Source organism: Berghia stephanieae, chromosome 2 (genome assembly GCF_034508935.2).
Source record: "Berghia stephanieae isolate SIO BIC M18660-M18661 chromosome 2, UCSD_Bste_1.3, whole genome shotgun sequence".
Lineage (NCBI taxonomy): Eukaryota > Metazoa > Mollusca > Gastropoda > Nudibranchia > Aeolidiidae > Berghia > Berghia stephanieae.
In genome coordinates, this window is record NC_088361.1 from 76,089,957 (window position 1) to 76,109,771 (window position 19,815).

Here is a 19,815-nt window from a genome sequence, read left to right on the forward strand (position 1 = left end):
TTTTCTTTCTCTCTCTCTCTCTCTCTCCTCTCTTGCTCGCTTTTTCACGGTTGTGTGTGTGTGTGTGTGTGTGTTTGTGTGTGTATTTTATTCTCTCATTTTTTCTCTTCCTCTCCCATCCTCTTTCTTGATATTTCTTTCCCTGCCCACCAGGCTTCACATAGTTTCAAAACTGTACTTTGAAATTATAAATCCTTCTTTAACTTTTGGCATTTTGAAACCGTATTTCCTCTGATAAATAAGACAAAAATGTCACATTAAAATTCTTATTTCATTGATTCTTTATTTAAATACAAAAAAATCTTCAAAAAGTGAGCAATGTCATAAAATTGTCGGCATTAAAAAAATGATTTTGGATTTTTTATTTATGTTAAGGACATCTTATTTTTGTTTGTTTGTTGCTTTAGGTCTCTTCCAACACAATTGAGGTTATATGAGAGACCGCTGAAACAAAAAAACAAGCAATCTAACAAAAATAGTACAAATGTAAATCAAAATCATAACCTAAAGATATCATAAGCTAAATTATAAATAACCAAGAACAAACAGACAGAAGATTTACAGAAAAAAAAATATCCCCTGTCAAAAATACAATCACAAACCAAAGAAGCAGGATAGGCTAGTAAAGAGAAGAAGAAACGACATCTCTATCGGATCGTACACCCATGCGAACATCATAGGTATACGATTCAAGGGTGATGCTCCCATCAAACCTACAAAGGTAATACTTGGATTATTTCAAAAATATGTATGTACATTATCAACTGTATATTCTAAGCTCATGCCATATTGAGTGATGCCAAAACTCCGGTTTCACCGGAAAAACAATCCGGTCTGGAGCAAAAAATTCCGGGTAACGGGCAAATTCCGTCGAATTCCGGTGTGTTTAATTGTTCCAAGGATACCCCCCCCCCCCCCCCAGTCACTACTAATACAACCACCACCACAACATCATAATTACCACTACAGCAGCAACCGTCACCACCATATCATCATCATTATCACTACTACTACAACCACAACCATCACTACCACTACTTCTACAACCACCACCACCACACTATCATCACTACCACTACTACAACAACCACCACCACATCGTCATCATCACCACTGCTACTACTACAACTACAACCACCATCACCACCACATCACCATCACTACTACAACCATCACTACCACTACTACTACAATCACATCACCATCCCGACCCCCACTACTGCAACAATCACCACATCACCATCCCTACCACCACTACTGCAACAACCACCACATCACCATCCATGCCACAACTACAACCATTATTACTTCATCATCTCTACCACCACCATCACATCACCATCCTTGCAACTACTATTACAAACACCACAACGCCACCCCTACCACCACCAATACTACTGCAACCAGTGTTGCAAGTGCCGTTTGTTCTTTGTTTGTTTTTAAGGGTTTTACGGCGCTTGCAACACATTAAGGTCATATCAGCGCCAGTAAAAAGGAAGAAAATGGGATAGTAAAAAATTCTAGAATTACAATTGAAGCATCCAAGAGAAAGTAAGACAAAGGGGAACTGGGAACAAATAGGGATCAGATGTAGATTCCAAGAGCATATCACCAATGTACTTAGTTTGAGATCACCTATAAGTCTTTTGTTTTGTTTTGGGGTTTTACGGCGCTTGCAACACATTAAGGTCATATCAGCGCCAGTAAAAAGGAAGAAAATGGGATAGTAAAAAGTTATAGAATTACAATTAAAGAAACCAAGAGAAAGTAAGACAAAGGGGAATTGGGAACAAATAGGAATCAGATGTAGAATCCAAGAGCATACCACCAATGTACTTAGTTTGAGATCACCTATAAGTCTCATCCGGACACATGCACAAAATCTAACAAAGAGGAATACACTAAAATGCTTACATTATACATTAAAAATAACAAACATAATAATACATAACAGAGAGATGATTTACAAGGAAAAAAATATCATCTCCCAAAACAATAACTATGCATTTGACTGTTTCCCTCCCAGCTAGGACTCAGGTCAGGGCCAGGACAAAACCAAGTAATCTCATTCCAAGACAAAGCCTGAAAGCATGTTGGAAAACAAATATCAGGGGATAGAAGACACAGTTTGTTCTTGGGTTTTTATTTTTATGCGAATATGCAAAGAAACTAAAAAATGCAAAATATGCCATGAAAGGTTAAATACTCGTATATGGCTGAACGGTCCGCATTTTCTGGAGAGTCAGTATAACATAATCTAGATTTGGAACTTTTTTGTGTTCCTTACTTTAAATTGCTAGGCAAAAAAGCATAAACCTCGGACATGCCAGGGTCATTTTCATACATATAAATAATATCACCAAATAAGTCAACAATCACTCACATTGAAAAAAACCATTTCTAGATACAAACACATCTATAAATAAATCAACGATCACTCCGAACCCCCAATTTAACAGTCCTTAAGGCATCATCCAGACCCTATCCTGCCGACCATCTTTACATCTAAGACCACCACTTGTTTTGAGTCACTTTTCACACTCAGTGCCAGCCTGTCAAGACTGACATCATAAATATGGGAGTGTCTACAAAATTCATGCAGTTAAAAACTGGAGTTAAATTATGATACGAGACACTATGACATTGATTTTTCCGCAGATCTAAATGCTGGCATGACAATCCATAGAAGGGAAGATGGTCAGGACAGTATAAGTGGACATATGTGGAACCTCTGTGGCTCATAGAACAAATAAGGTAACATCCTGAGCAGATTTCCATCCAAATTTAGACTGGGAGAAGAAGAGACAGAAAGCTGAAGATTTTATTGTGTACAAGCATCTATATGGCTCATCAGAACATCTTCAGAGAATTTTTTACTGCATTTTGGACAGGGGATCTCTTCTTTACCATTCCCACCTCTTCTAGTCAAAGGTGGCATGGATGTATTACATAGGGGAGGTGTAGTACAGCCTGGATGGGATGATATAGCTGAACGAGTCATGCTTGCATAGTTTCTCATATCAACATTTGCAGAATTACCTATCGGAGGAGTAGAGGACCCAGGTATATAAGGTGCTGGAAGGCGAGTCATGTTACCATAATTTCTAAATTCTGAATTTGCTGAATAGCCTGAAGGAGGAGTTGAACCCGAAATGTCATAGGTTCCCTGCCGAGACAGATTGGTATAGTTAATTCTCATGTCAGACTGTGAAGCGTGAGACCTGTGCCCTGAGTTTTGAGCATTAGAAGTTGAAGTGGCTGTGTAATCTGAGAAGGGCATTGCAACAACATGATCTACAGATTGTGCTGGCGATTCTTGTACTGGAATAAGCTGGTAAGGATATCTGGAACTGGAATTCTGACTAAACTGACTGCTGTACTGAGGTGGTGGAGATGACTCATTGCTATAACTTGATGAGCTTAAAGATGCTTCATAACTCGGTGGTTTGTTCTGAAAAATAACCAAAAAAAACCCATAAACAATATGACAATAACCTGTGTTAATAATCTATGTCTGTCTGTGTCGTCTACAAGGAAACCAGACCAAATAGTTACTAAGTATGTACAATATATTCAAAACTAAAAGCAAAAATAGTACATAGCAATGAGATAATGTACAAAGAAAAAATATCATCTCTCTAAGAAAGGAACTATACGTTTATTTAACTGCCTCCCTCTCAGCTAACGATCCCTGCCAAATGACATATGTCAATCCAGAATAAAGATGAGATCACACAACATAACATGGTGTATTCAAAAAAAATGTCACAACCAACATCGGACAAAAATTCCTAAAATTAATAAACACCTGCTTCAGACACGACCACAAATTACACAAAATCCTCAACAGAAACAAAATAAAGGTCAGCTATTTATGCATGAACAACATTGAAGACATAATCAAAGCTTACAACAAATGCATCCTCAATACCCATAACTAACAAAACAACACACCGAAAAAACAATGCAACTGTAGGAATAAAGACTTGTGCCCCCTCCAAGGCAAATGCCTCAAATCATGTATTGTATACAAAGCAACCGTAACCAGCACCAACACAGACAGACAGGAAAATTACATCGGATTCACAGATGGCCACTTCAAAACATGGTGCAACCAACACACCTCAACCTTCAAACATAACAAGAATGAACATCAACTACATTGAGCGAACACATCTAGAAATTAAAGGACTCAAGCACTCGATATAACATCATAGGGACGTCATCTCAAAATAAAAGAGTTACTCAGTAAACAAAAAAAATGCAACATATGTCTAAAAGAGAAATTTCATTTTTTAAAAAAACAACAACACGCCACACTAAACAGAAAGAGAGAACTTTTCAACACATGCTTACACAGAAGAAAATTCTTCTTACTCTCCACTTCACATTACACAACCCAATGAAAAATCCCAAACTTCAAATGCCCTCCCCCCACCCCCAACACCACACCACACACACAGCATACATACATACACATGTGCAACAAACCTACATATGGAAACAATATTAGCGCCAACTGAACACAACAGCATTCCTCCCGGACAATACTATACAGAATAACTCCCTGACAAATCCATCAAAATACCAACAGATGGATGAAAAAACACTAAGACTCTGAAACCACTGGACCTATCATCACCAAATCGTGCATGGTATTTACATCGATATGAAGATGGTTTGCCTGTATTATGGGATTGATTATGACATGGTTATGATTTTATCAAAAATTAAATTTGTTTCGTCGAATCCCATTGAAAACAACGCGATCATCTTTAGCACATGGGTTGTGTGTCAACCTTCCGGTAAGAGAAAATGACAATGCATTGAATCAATATCAAATAGTGGTTCCTCCATTACTCGGAATACAATCTATTTCTTTAAATGTATGACCCCTTTAAGGTTCTTAACATTAGGAAAGAATTCTAAGACAAGTGAGTGAAATAAATAAGATATCAAATGAAGAAAATGTACCTCCGCGCCCAAATAAAAAAGCTTCGTGGAGTTCTTTCCATGGGTGAAAGTTACTCAATGATATTAATCCTGCAAAGGCAGGTGCTCAGAAAAAAAAATCCTGCAACTACCAATAAGAGGAAAAAACAGAAGTGCGGTTAATTATATAAACTTCAGTGGTGATCCAGTAGCATTAGTGGTATTATAGTAATTAAAAAGTAAGCCGGTTTTTTTCATTTTCTAATTCCGGCCAGACAAAAAAAAAACGGCGAGACCTCTTTTTCAAAAATAAAAATCCGGCCATGCCGGATTTTTCCGGCGAACTTTCACCCATGGTTCTTTCACAAAGTCGAAAAATGTACTGTCTATTTAAGACAATAAAAATTGAGTTCAAATTTTGTTTATTTGTTGTTGTTTTTAAGGCGCTTGCAACACATTGTTTTTGTTTTTAAGGGTTTTACGGCGCTTGCAACACATTTAGGCTATATCAGCGTCAGTAAAAAGGAAGAAAATGGGATAGAAAAAAGTTCTAGAATTACAATTAAAGCACCCAAGAAAAAGTAAGGCATAGGGGAAATGAGAACAAATAGGGTTCAGATGTTGATTCCAAGAGCATACCACCAATGTACTTAGTTTGAGATCACCTATAAGTCTCATCTGGACACAAGCACAAAATCCAACAAAGAGGAATACACTCAAATGCATACATTATACATTCAAAATATCAAATATAATAATACATAACAGAGAGATGATTTACAAGGAAAAAAATATCATCTCCCAAAATAATAACTATGCATTTGACTGTTTCCCTCCCAGCTAGGACTCCGGCCAGGGCCATGACAAAACCAAGTAATCTCATTCCAAGACAAAGACAGAAAGCATGTTGGAAACAGATATAAGGGGATAGAAGACACTGTATCACTGGAGATTTTTTCTTCTTACTTGTAAATTTATGTCTCACTTCAATGGTAATCATAAATATCCCAATCATTTTTATTGAATTTGTTGTTTAATACATTAGCAAAGTAGCCCTTCTCTGTGGTGAATGTTTGTGACAAAAATTCATCACTGAGAAAAAAATTGCCATAACTAGATTTCATCTCCTTTTTACTCAAAATGCTATCTCACGCTATCTAATGAATGTGTTATGATTATGATGAGAGCAAAAGAAACAAGTTTGATGCATTTTATACTTTTTAAAAGACCTCCAAAACTGACGTGGTGAGATGTATCAATAAGCTGAATCTGACCCATACATATATTTAACCATTTTCATTTATCTTATAGCACAAAAAAAAAAAATCAAAATTAAAAAGAAATAACAGGCCTGTAAAAAACATTTTACAAAATTGCCAGAGACTTTTTTAAACCATCGTTTACCTCAATGGACATTAATCAGAGATAATACATCAAACAAACGTCTGGTGTTAACAAGAATCGCCCATGTTGTCCAAAGTGAGCAAATTTGGAGCTAATAATCTTACCCAGGTCACAATGCAATGCCTTAACCGCTCAGCCACCTTTCTCCCACCACCCCCTCTCCTCCACTTAATAATACTTTGGTCATTGATTCCCCCCCCCCCCCCCCCCCCCCCCCTGCCAAAAATATGTTATCTGACATCAACTGCACATGCTTTGAAGGGACTAATCAGACACACAAAGTGTGTGTTGATTGACCATAGAGGATGATAACGAAATAAGCCATAGTCTCCATCGCCCCCCCCCCCCCCCCCTTTTTTTTTTTTTAATGAGAGACTTTTTTTATTTTCCTTGATTGAAAAGCTGAAAAGTGGAATGTTTGCCTTGAATGCTGAATCGAATCACGGAATGTAGACCAATTAATCGGAAAGGTAGAAACCTCTGTAAGAAGGGAATCCCCATGTCACACTAATGCAGTGGATGAAGTAGGAGAGTGCGAGAGACGGCTTGGGTAATGAAGCAAGGATTTGCATTTCCATTATTTTATTTTCTTCTATATTTTTCCGGTAGGAGAAAATTCAGTAAAATTTATTTTATCTATAAAGTTTCCTGTGGTAGAAAAATATTAGGTTGTCTGAGTTCAGATTGTTATCTGAGAATTTACAGGCCTGAAATAATATAGGACATTCCCAATAAACTATATTTATAAACGGATGTTTTATGAACCAGTTACAAACCAGCTGTCTTGGCTGTTGTTCAGTGGTTTTCTTCAATTGTTCAATTTGTCGTTTTAGAGCTTGATTCTGGAAGAAAAATAATTATTTGTCATATCAAACACTTATTTGAAAAAAAAACAATCATTCATTCAATTTACCATTGTTTAAATTATTATGTGAACCACATACAGTTTGTTTTTTTTACAAACACCAAATTTGTTCATATTGCCGAGTAAATATAAACAAAGCAAAGTAATAGTAATATTAATAATAATGTATATGTCAGTTTTCTGCTTTTTAAAAACAAAAATCACTTTTTATTCCATAAAAGTAGATGTTTGATTTTTTTAAGCCACTGGCAAGACTTAGATAGCTTTCACACATCTACTGAAGAAGAAAGATGTAGATTTGCCCAATTTCTGTTAAAACAGGAAAAGAAATTGCTGTCCTAGATACAGTTAGGTCAGAATATATTGCAGTTTTATCATTTGGCACAATGCAAAAAACCTTTCATCACTTGAATTTGCAAGATACTATTTTTTTTTAAAGATCAATATTTGTATCTTTGCAACAGTTCAAGACCATATAAAAATAATGTATATTTCAAAATCTATAAAAGGAAACACGGTAAAATTTTAACTCTCTCTTGTTCGCAGGAATGGATAAATTTGTCCATTTTCATTTCATGTTAAGGAATTTAGTTTTATAAACAAGAATGACTGTCAAACTGGTAAATCTACTGGACAATTAAAATTACTGCATGCAAGACCAGCGATGAGATAAGACACAAGTAAGACACTATCACAATTTTTTTTCCAACAGAGATAACTAGACCTGTAAATGAGCTCTATAAAAATTGACTGAAACTCTTCGTAATTCATAACGGAAAAATCCAAAGAATTGAAATGAATAGTAAACAGCAAGCTCGCTTGAGCAAAACAATGGCAGAAAACTAATTTGCGTGGGAATTAATTAGGCTTCTTACCATTGTTCCTTATAATTAGGTACCCAATCAGTGAAGAAACTAGAAACGGTCAACCAGTTTGTTTATAATATGAGGCAATCGAGATGTGCTTGTACCAATCATTTAACTTTGGATTTGAAGGTGTCTACATAACGCACTTCCGGTGTTCGAATTTTTCTTTTTCATACTTTTACTTCCTTCAGGTAAATGTGGTTAATTTTGGCTTAGACGAAACAGTGAAATTTATCGTTCAGCGGCTCAGTTAAAATTGACTACCATTGGGATCACGACAGGTTTGGAAAGTGAAAAAATAATTTCAAGAAGGCTGTGTGAAAATACACTGGGATGTGTTCAGACACAGCAATTCTAAAAAGTGTCGCTTAGCCTTGGCAATATATCCATTGTTAATATAAACGGCCCATGAGCTATGCGTAGCGCTGTGGAACATTCGTAATTAACGTTAAGGTCATTCGGCTACGATTCATGAATTCTTTCTTTACATCTTTTAAATATTTGAATTTGACAAATTGACTGATTTCAGTTAATTGACGGAGAATTTACAGGTCTAGATAACACTGTTTACTTCCAGACACATCTGAAAGTGGTGAGAGTATGAGAAAGAGTCTTTTCAAAAAACTCAACAAAACACATAACTAGAAGTGAAACAGGGACCTACTGATGTCAATGCAAATGTGTCATTCCAAAAGACTACAAATCCGCACAACTGAAGTTTATAGTTACACAGTAACTGTATATTTCATTAAATTATGACATAAATATGTACAAATGGTTATAAATATGTAAGAGAGGAAAGAAATGTGACAACAAATCTTACCTCAGTACTCAATCGTGTTACATCATCCTGCAGTGCTCTTGCCTTCTGAACAGCTTGTTCCCTGTCCTTGCGTTCTGTATTGAAATCCTCTGTGCAAACTTGAATCTGTTGTTTGAGTATTTCCACCGTGCCGTTATCCTGTTGCATTTGTAACTGATGTTTCCTTGTGTCAGCAAGATCCTTTGACAAAGCAGTAATTTGTTTTCTGAGTTCCAGTATCTCTGCATCTTTTTTCGCCAAGTCCTTGTTCAAGTGAATTGTTTTCTAGAATAAAGAGCACAAAACCTTTATTTTTAAATTACAGACAAGAAAAAAGGAGTAATATTTTAACACTCTATTCATTTTTAAGGTCTTATACATCTTATTTATCTAAAGTTTTTAGTAAAGTCCCTTTCAATTCATATCATTACTAGAGTCTTATGTGTAAGAGTTATAGATCATTTCAAAACTCAAACATATGCGTTTTACTGATTTCTTCTCGACTGTCTGACTGATCTGCTTGATACTTTGCATGCGGTCTGAGATTTTTAAAACATTGTGAATCTAAAAGATGAAATCGTATCTCCATCAATTGCAAATTCATTGGAAGTTGACAGTGTTTTCATTTAACACACCCAAATTATAGAATTTAACCATAATGATGTATATCATAACATGTTGAAGGTAATGAGTCAAATTTTACATGTCATTTTTCTCACATGATTCAGTCAAATACAACATATGCCAGTTGAAACAAAAAAAAACATATAAAAGTTTGTGAAACCTCAAATATTTATTGTCTGATTGATATTATTTAGTGAGAACTAATTACTCAACTGGTGGTCTAAAAACAATGCTAAAGTGTCAAGTGTCATCAACTACATTCGGTCAATACATATGATCTTTCCATAACACAGGCAGGCTGATTTTTTGGGATGGTTTTATCTTACATTTTTCTTTCTGCTTTGTCTGGCACAGTTTCATACACACTTTTTCAGATGTTTACATACCAAACAATGAGCAGAATAAATGAAAATATTACAATTTTGAGAAGGAATCATGAACAACAGAAGTTCCATTAAAAGTTTACAAACATTGAAAAATATATGAAGCAGTGCAGCAATACAGCATAAATATCACCATTAAAATCATGTCCTACCGATCCTGAAATGACTAGAGAAAAATGTTTGGTAAATAAAAATATTATGATGTGTAACAACATGAAAGTGATGAATGGTTGTATAATACCAAAAGCTACGAGTTCTTGTATGTAATGGTTGCATCACTGCTTAAACGCTCATGAATTAATTTATTAGTAAGACTGGACTCACAATCAAAAAATGAAATTTGTGTTTTCAACTCTTTTGAATCAAATGAGGCACATCAGCATATTCGTCTCATTGAGAAATGAAAAAAGATATATAAATCCAATAACAGACCTGCCAAATTGAAAACGTCAAATTTAGTAATTTTGATGACAATTTTTAGTAATTTGACAAGGAAATTCGTAAATTCTGAAATTGTGTACGAACAACCACAACATTATTATTATTATTATGATTATTATTATGATGATGATGATGATCATTATTATTATCATTATTATAGTAGTAGTAGTAATAGTAGTAGTAGTAGTAGTAGTAGTAGTAGTAGTAGTAGTAGTAGTATAATATTATTATTATTATTATTATTATTATTATTATTATTATTATTATTATTTAAGTATTACTAAGAATTAAAAATTCTTAATTTTCCATAAAATTTCGTATTTGGCCATGAAATTTGTCTAAAATTCGTAAAATTACGAAAAATTCGTATGAAGAAAATCGGCCAGAAAGTAAAGAAATTATCGTAAAATTTGTGAAAGCTATTTATGATTTTTATGAGACAGAGACATATTTTCCAAGCCGATTCCAACAATGTGGTTTTCAAATTTATCGCAATTAGATTATTTGTCATTAGTTTTTAAAAAAAACAATGTCTAATTGACTACTCAGGAAAAGAATACGTAATCTCTTGACGGCTAGCGAGATAAGTGTTAAATTTTTGCATATCCTTTCACATGCACATACATACACAACCACACACACACATACACACGACATGGAACACACAACGTATGTCTTTCACTTCTGGCCAGAGTTGCCAAAATTACTACTTGAATGATAACAGCGAGTGGGGTGTTAGATTAAACTTCAGTTTTAAAGAGTTAAGGTCGAAAGTACCAATGCTGCATATCACTTGAGAGCCTCCACATTCCGTGTACTTTTAGAGAGATCTCGTACATGGTGACTAGATGTACCGTAAGAGGCTAGATCTGGGCTTTTTTTCTCCTCGTATCTTGTCTGTCGGTACGATTTCGACTCCATTCTTCTTCTTTATAAAAAATTTTAATAGTGTTGCTGGAAATATAGGTTAAACTGATTCGCTTTAGACACCTTTCATCAGAAATTACACTGTTTTGAAAACCAAATCATACCCGTCTGGCACTCTCCACGGAGGTTGAACTACCCCAATGATCGGATCAATCAGTTTGGAGAAGCTCATCTTATTAATGTTCCTATTCCATTTTATTTTATTTTCTATATTGTAAGACACAATTGCTTTTAAAAAATTGATTGTTCACCTTTTATAAATAAAACTCACTACTTTCTATAATTCCTTAATAAGTAGCAGTCAATTTCCTGTCGCATCATTGTTTTGTTTATTCGCCTTAACATTCTCTCATCTCTCATTCATCTTTCGTGTTTCATTCATCGTGCTTTGTAGACAAAGGAGAAACTCCAAATGTCCGCATCATCTGTCATTGTTAATTAAATTGAAGCTTCCATTCCATTTGAATACTGTTATTTTTTTTCCTGGAGCTTCAACCAGCATTTGCATTGATGCTATATTTCCCATCTTGGCCAAATGGCACTGTGTTTGATATTTTTTTTTAATTAAATGATTTTGAGCAGAATCAGTGAGCATGTAGGTGACAATGATTGGAAAACACTGGCTTAGGTTTCATGGCTTTCGTTATGGAACGTTACATACATCATCCTACCCAACTCAGAGGTGAATGAGGACCTTGGTATGAAAAATTGGTGCACTATAACCTGTAGAAATTCATAACTCTGTTTTTACTTTTTTGTTATCTTTTGGAGTTATGACCCTTGTTGTATTTGTTGAAGAAAGATATAATGAAAAATAATGAATAAAGATGACGCATACCAGTTGATTTGAGAGAAGAGCTTTTGTATTTTGTACTTGCAACCTCTTTTGAATTTTTTAGATAATAAATGAAATACTGTGAAACCAAGGAGAGGATTTAAATAAATGTAATTGTTTATTCATCTATCTATTAATTTAGTTTTCAATAAATTTTATCACTGTGGTCAAGCTTCCTGAGTAAAAAAATTAGACCATACCTGATTGGAAGCTTCTTCGACCATGGCAGTCATATGGTGAGGATCTGATAACTGCTTTATCCTCTCTGTTAGAACATGAATTTTATTCTCCCTATCATTGCTGTAATTTTGCCACTTTTGATTCATATCAACAGCCTGAAATTAGAAATCATCATATCCAAAAGATGAGCTGTGAAAAATAAAACATTAAAGATAAAAGAGTAATTTTTAGACATAATTTAGTATATATTAACTCTACTGGCTTTTCATTCAATGTGCAAAGTTGAGTCCCTGGAAACGAATCTTTACTCATGCAGTGCAGCACGAAAATCTCGAACATGTCTCAATTACCCTTTTTAGTCCCTCTATTTTCATAGTACTGCAAGCAACACGAAAATCTTGAACACAATGGGAGGCTAACTCGGAAACAAACAAAATAAACCTTAATTTTCAAGTTTGTTGATAAAATTATTTTGCCTTATATTTGTATTAAACAGAAATGAAAGCTGCCATCACTCTCTATCTGGCCTTAACTATTTGTAAATGTGTTAAGCGTCCGTGTGTGGATTATGTGTGTGTGTATGTGTGTGTGTGTGTGGGGGGGGGGGGGGTGCGAAGCATGTAGATCAATGTCTAATGCATGCGACACCTCACTCTGACTGTGCACCAGTACCACTGGGAAACTAGTGAGGAAATAATGACCTGAGGCTGTTACTGTTATGTATTAAAATCAAAGAGGTGATTAGGGGTGGGGCAGATAGGGTGAGAAGAGACGAGCGAGAGAGATAAGTGAGGAGTGGTAGTGATTAGGTACTGGATTCGTAGGTAAAGACATTGCATGCTGTGTGTGTATAGTGCATTTAAAGTGGAACATTATTCCATCAGTGCTTGAATGAAGCGAGACACACTGAACACAATTCATTAAAAAATATAATGGTAACAAAGTCAAACCTTTTTGTGTTCGTGTTCAAGTCGATTGTACTCTTCTTGGGACACAGAGGGAATCTGAAAGAGAACAGATAGCAAAAATGGATTAATGATAAATGAAATAAAAATCCCTTCGAGAGTGAGAGGAAGTATGAAAGTTGTAAGGAAAATGGCAATTGGTGCTGATAGAATGATTTGTGAAAAAAAAAAATCAAATCAAAAAGAACAAAAAAAGACAATGCATGTTGTGAAAACTATTATTATTCATGGTCATCCTCTTTCTATTAGAAGGCATGTGTCAAGGTGTGTGACGACAAAATAAAGATCTGAACAAGTGTATATGAAAGGTGCCAGAAAAGCAAGAAAGAAAAATACAAGAAAAAAAATCATCCCAAAAAATCAGTCTGCCTCGACTGGGGATCGAACCTCAGACCTTCTGATTACCGGTCAGACATGCTACTATTACACCACAGAGGCTCCCGATAGCTGGGACAATTTTAATTCCTATATTCTTCATAAGGGTATGTGTTTTACGCTGTGAACCCTTGCTTGAATCGTACAACACAAACATTGAACATTGTGTGAAGATAGTGTGTAGATGGTCAAAGTAGTGAGAGTAGATATAGAATAGTCAGTCAAACAGAAATAAGAAAAGAAAATATGGAGGCTTGAGGAAGCACAATGTTTTATAGATTAAAGTTTTTTTATTGCATGTCAAAGATGATGTTGTTCTTTGTAATTATTCATAATCTTCAATATGATTTGTGAAAAAAAAAAAAAAGTTAATCAACCAATACAGCTTTAAAGGAAGAAATATGAGTGCGACTATAAGAACTCATGATGTAAAAGCTTTTCCAAAGAGGCTTGGGATAATGAACAACAGTTTAAGTTCTACCAATATGATCTGGTTGGTTCCTCTGAGTAAGTACATCAAATTTAACTCTGGCCTACATAACAAACGGTAGTGACAATATCATACGAGCACTGATACAAAAAGGAAGCCAAACAGATCGATTGAAAAAAAAAATGTGGTTTTATATGACTAACAGGGGAATCAATTATATGAACCAACCCCCCAAAACATGATACCTTTTCAAAAAGGCCAACTGGGCCGCACTACGAAAACGAATCGAGGGACTGTCATTAGAGATCACAGAACAAAAACGGTATGGATGTAAATGAAATGTGGAGCCATTTTCAGTCCTGCCTACTCAGTGCAATCAAGGAGTCAATTCCCCAAAAAGTACATAAAAATACAAGAACGCCGCCATGGATGAACAGGAAAATACGGGCACTACTAAGACGCAAAGCAAAAGCATTCAAGCGGGCTAAATTGAGCAGAACCTGGGATACATACAAATCGTTGCAGCGTCAAAGTAGGCGTGAAATAAGGCAAGCAGAATGGACGCACATTAACAATGTCATAGAAAAAGGACTTGAAACAAACAATACCAAGCCATTTTGGAACTACATAAAAAGCAAGAAAAACGATTCCATTGGTGTAGCCCCATTGAAAGAAAATGAAACCCTGTACATTAAGGGGAAGGATAAAGCAATGATCCTCTTGGATAAATTTAAATCTGTCTTTACCCCCCATGATCCACACGATACAACCACCCCACCGACATCACATAGGTGTGACCAATCTCTTACTAATATCAACATAAACATCTCAGGAGTTGAAAAGTTGCTGAAAAACGGCGATCCATCTAAGGCGTCAGGTCCAGATAACATCCCCAACACAATACTAAAGGAGTGTGCTGAGAGTTTGGCCCCCTCATTATGCATAATTTTCCAAAAATCGGTCGACACCGGGATGCTCCCTAATGACTGGCTGAAGGCATACATCGCACCTGTATTAAAAAAAGGCAACAAAAATAAAGCAGAGAACTACCGTCCAATCTCACTGACGTCTGTAATATCCAAACTATTAGAACATATAATCTGTAAGAACATGATGAACCACTTTGAGAACAATGACATCCTAACTGACCTGAACCACGGGTTTCGCAAAGGATACTCATGTGAAAGCCAACTCCTAATAACTGTAAACGACCTGTTGAGACTCCAGAATGCCAACACTCAGGCAGACATCGGCATCCTCGACTTTTCCAAAGCATTTGATACTGTGCCCCACCAAAAACTCCTGCTGAAACTCGAAAATTACGGAATTCGTGGCTCTTTACACACATGGCTTTGTAATTTCCTCACAAAACGTACCATGAAAGTAGTCCTAGATGGCACGTAATCAGATGAATGTCCAGTCATATCAGGAGTACCACAGGGAACGGTGCTAGGACCCATACTATTTCTCTGTTTCATCAATGACCTACCTCCACGAGTAAAATCTCAGATTAGGTTATTCGCCGATGACTGTCTAATATACCGACCAATAAAATCTGCAAATGATCAAAAATTGCTACAAGAGGACTTGAATAGTCTCGAACAGTGGGCTAATGATTGGGGAATGAAATTTAACGCAAACAAATGCTACATCCTCAGCACAGCTAAAAAGTACAATGAGACCTACAAGTTAAACAACACCGTCCTGAAACAAGTCGACGATAACCCATACCTTGGCATCACCTTCTCAAAGGACTTGAAATGGGGGAAACACACTAACAAAATAACCCAAAAGGCAAGCTGCACCCTCGCGTTTCTCCGCCGAAATCTTAGACACGCCCAACGTCATGCAAACAAAACGCCTACCTCGCACTTGTGAGATCACAATTGGAATACGGAGCAGTTGCCTGGGACCCCTACCTGAAAGAGGATATTCAAAAACTTGAGAGAGTCCAGAGACAAGGCGCCCGGTTCATAACTGGGAACTATAAGAGCAGAACCCCAGGATGCATGACAAAAATGTTAGAAGAAAGAAATCTCATCAGCCTCCAACAAAGAAGAAAAGAAACCCGTCTGTCATTCATGTTCAAGATAATAACAGATCAAATACCATCAATAAAAGGAGACTCCTTTTTCACGCCACGACCAAACAAAAGAAAAATCCGAGCACTCACTTTCGTCAACCACATAACCGAAAACTCCATTGACAGATACGCCACAAACAATTCGAACTGCTTCAAAATCCCACAGACAAGAACACAAAACTACAGAAATTCTTTCTTCATTAGAACTATCTCGGAGTGGAATGGGCTGGATGAACTGGTCACCATGGCACCACACCTAAACGATTTCAAGGCCCGACTGACATGCGCCCGCGCCCAATGAGGACGCCGCTGAAATACAACCAGACCATTGGTTTCTTCAGCGCAAACCATACAGATACAGATAAATGTAGAGAGCAGTGTGAATAAAGTTGAAAAGCATTTATCAAATGTGACCCCCTCATCCAACCAGTATCATGTTGAGATGAACCAGTTTCTAGTCAAAAGGACAATTTTTTAATAAGTATTTTTGCAAATGAGGAAATATCTTTTACATTCTTCAGTGAAAAGATTTATCTTAATTAAAACTCTGTAATTTAGACTTAAATTCACTGTTAAAAATCATACTCAGCCCATATGAAATACTGGATTGAGTGATTGGCCAGAAATAGTAACATACCCTGGTCTGGTCATTCCTTGGGGATGGAGAACCCTGGTTACCAGCAGCAGATAACTGGTCACTCAAAAGATCACATTTTTCAACAGTTTTAGTCAACAAATCCTTCAGTTCTTGGACAGCACCAGAATCTGTTTGCATCTTCTCCATTTTCCTCGGTTCGTCTTCTTTCAACAGTTTTTGTGGTTCTCTTGCCTTTAGCTCTTTTTCAAACTTTTCTTTTTCCTCTTGTCTCTCCTTATTGAGATTTTGAATGGCACTTTCAAAGTCGCTGACCAATTTCAATTTTACTTCTTCCATGTCTTTGATCTTGTTTTTCAATTCATTGTTTTCTTGGTCTGCTTCCTTCAAAGCTATTTTCATGTCTTCAAATTCCTGAAATGAAATATATATAATTACAAAATAAAGTCACAAAATGTTTGTATACAAGAAACATTTAATCACAAGAATCAAAATAAATATGAGCACTATGTAGCTGTAGGTCCTTGAGATAATGGATCAATAACAATCAATTTTAAACCATGATGTAGCGTGTTGAAGCAATATGTACACAATGCAAAAGGTACAAAGTTAAAATATGTGAGCCATGTGCCACTGAAAATTCCAACTTTGATTCTAGGGTTTATTTGGATCTATGAGGGAGATTTACTCATAGTCCACCACCACTCTTCAAAGATAAGAATCTCAACCACATCAATACCATTATAACAACAAGGACAGTGATGAAAAACCCTTTTTATTATTTTTATTTTTACATATTTGATCCTTTATTTTTATTTACATGAAATCACAAAACATATTTTCTTCTTAGCGTTAGTCATTGAGAGTTCTTTTTTGGGCTGGAATCAGGATTTAAACTGAGTACTATTGTATTGATTTATCGACAAGAATTACAATAATGCTGCTGCTGCTGCTGATGATGATGATGATAATGATGATGTGGTGGTGGTGGTGGTGTTTGAAGTCGTGGTTTTAGTGGTAATGATGTGGTGGAGAAGTTGCAAGTCGAGTGGCTGCAGTAGACCTGAACAAATTCCCGACGATGTCCAGACCCATGAGCCCAAATGAGTGAAATACTGACCATATTCCTGACCCGGGAAGAAAATTGTCAAATCCTTGACCTTTTCCCAATTTCCCTACCTTATGGGAGCCCTTGTTTGATATTTAGCTCATAAATGATGCATCAAAATGCGACACTACATGATTTTAACATTGTTTTTTCTTTGCATCATGCAACAAACCGATGTCAAGGTGGACCTGAATGCATACAAGAATATCAATGTCATGAAAAGAAGTAGCTTCTAAGACAACACCCAATGTTCTGTTTTACCGTACCAATTGTTTCTCAGCTCCTTTCTTATTCAGAATGTTTCACCCCCCCTTATCATGAGAAAATTAATCGGTTAACAAAATCACAAAGGAACCAAGCAATGGGACCGCATCATCACTGGTTGCATAGGTAACCATTTTATGTTTTTGTTTTTAAGGGTTTTACGGGGCTTGCAACAAATTAAGGTCATATCAGCGCCAGTAAAAAGGAAGAAAATGGGATAGTAAAAAGTTCTAGAATTACAATTAAAGCACAAAAGAAAAGGTAAGACAAAGGGGGAATTGGTTCAAATAAGAAACAGGTGCAGATTCCAAGAGCACACAATCAAAGTACTTAGTTTGAGATCACCTAAAAGTCTCATCCAGACACAAGCACAGGTCCCAACTAAGAGGAATACACTCCAATGTTTACCAATCATATAATATAATATGTAAACTAAACATAATACAATGCATAACAGAGAGATGATTTACAAGGGAAAAAATATCATCTCCCAAAACTATAACTATACATTCGACTGTTTCCCTCCCAGCCAAGGAACTCTGGCAAGGGTCAGGACAAAACTAAGTAATCTCATTCCAAGACAATGACAGGGAACAATTGGAAAACGGGTATGGGGGAATAGAAGACACAGCATGTACCTCCCTGCCCACTATGGGAGGTCAGGATTCCCACCCAGTAACCATTTTAGGTGCATCCACTCATTTATCGTTCATTTGGTGCAGAGAAATAAGACCACTGGGAGTGTCAATGACAGACATGGGCACAGAAGGAAAAGACTAACAAATGAAGATGAAGAAAACATGTTTTGTGAACGTTTCCATCGTGACACTGTCAGAAACAATTTGAGGTTCAACCATTTGGCTGGGGAAGGATAATGGTTTGGGGAGGAATAAGCAATCACAGAAAGACAGATCTTGTTGTTTCCAATGGAACTGTCAACACAGAACAGTATTTGAATTAATTTATTTTTGTGCCCACACGGTACCAACAATGGGGCGCCATGAGGAATTAATCCAAAATGACAATGCAAGACCCCATATAGCAGTCATTTGTCAGTACTTTTTAAATGAGCAGATCTTTAAAGTTCTAACCTGGCCTGTGAGATCACCCGATCTTTCTCCTATTGAGTACATATGCGACGTCATTGGTCGCAAGGTCAGGTAACTAAATGCCCAGATCTTTGCAATGTCATGTAGGCAGTGATAGAGGAGTGGAACAATATCACCCACAAAAAAATCCAAAATTATATTTATTAATGAGAAGACGAGTCTGACAAGTAATCAATGTCATGGGGGAACACACTTATTGAAAATTCTGAGATTGTGTGTAATGTAAGAATTCTATGTACATTTCGATTTTGATTTTTGAGTTTTTTACAGGTTAATATGTGATCCTATGCCTCAAAGCGGTATTAAGTCGGGATTTGGAAAACGAAGAAAATCGGTTTAAAAGTGAAAATGGTCAAAATAATCAGATTTCAGTGTTTGGTAATTTCAGAAACTACAATCATTTTTCTACATAAAAACAATAGTTTCAAGTTTTAAAATGAAACTATTAGTGACGCATTCAAAACAAGAGTTGACTTTCTCTCAGGTAGCCACCCTTTCCAAACCTTAATAATATGGAGTCCTTTCCTTCACCAAAAGCATGTAAGATATCACAGCAAGGGGAGTGTCTTTATCTATCTCAGAGAATGTATGGCTAAATCGGCAGTTACATGGTTCAAACAATAATGA

The 19,815-nt window shown here is 36.1% G+C and overlaps 1 protein-coding gene across 3 annotated transcripts in view; it reads right to left on the bottom strand.

Annotated features, from left to right (window-relative positions):
• Positions 1–257: 257 nt before the first annotated feature.
• Positions 258–19,815, bottom strand: part of LOC144965543 (uncharacterized) — a 35,610-nt gene continuing 16,052 nt past the window's right edge. For all 3 annotated transcript variants that reach the window (XM_078900969.1, XM_078900968.1, XM_078900970.1), the window contains 6 exons: positions 16,750–17,121; positions 13,210–13,263; positions 12,280–12,414; positions 8,891–9,154; positions 7,113–7,178; positions 258–3,451 (listed from right to left, as the gene is read on the bottom strand). In XM_078900969.1, the coding sequence (XP_078757095.1) occupies positions 2,822–3,451; positions 7,113–7,178; positions 8,891–9,154; positions 12,280–12,414; positions 13,210–13,263; positions 16,750–17,121 (1,521 nt within the window). In that variant the 3' untranslated portion in view covers positions 258–2,821. The remainder of the gene's footprint in view (positions 3,452–7,112; positions 7,179–8,890; positions 9,155–12,279; positions 12,415–13,209; positions 13,264–16,749; positions 17,122–19,815) is intronic.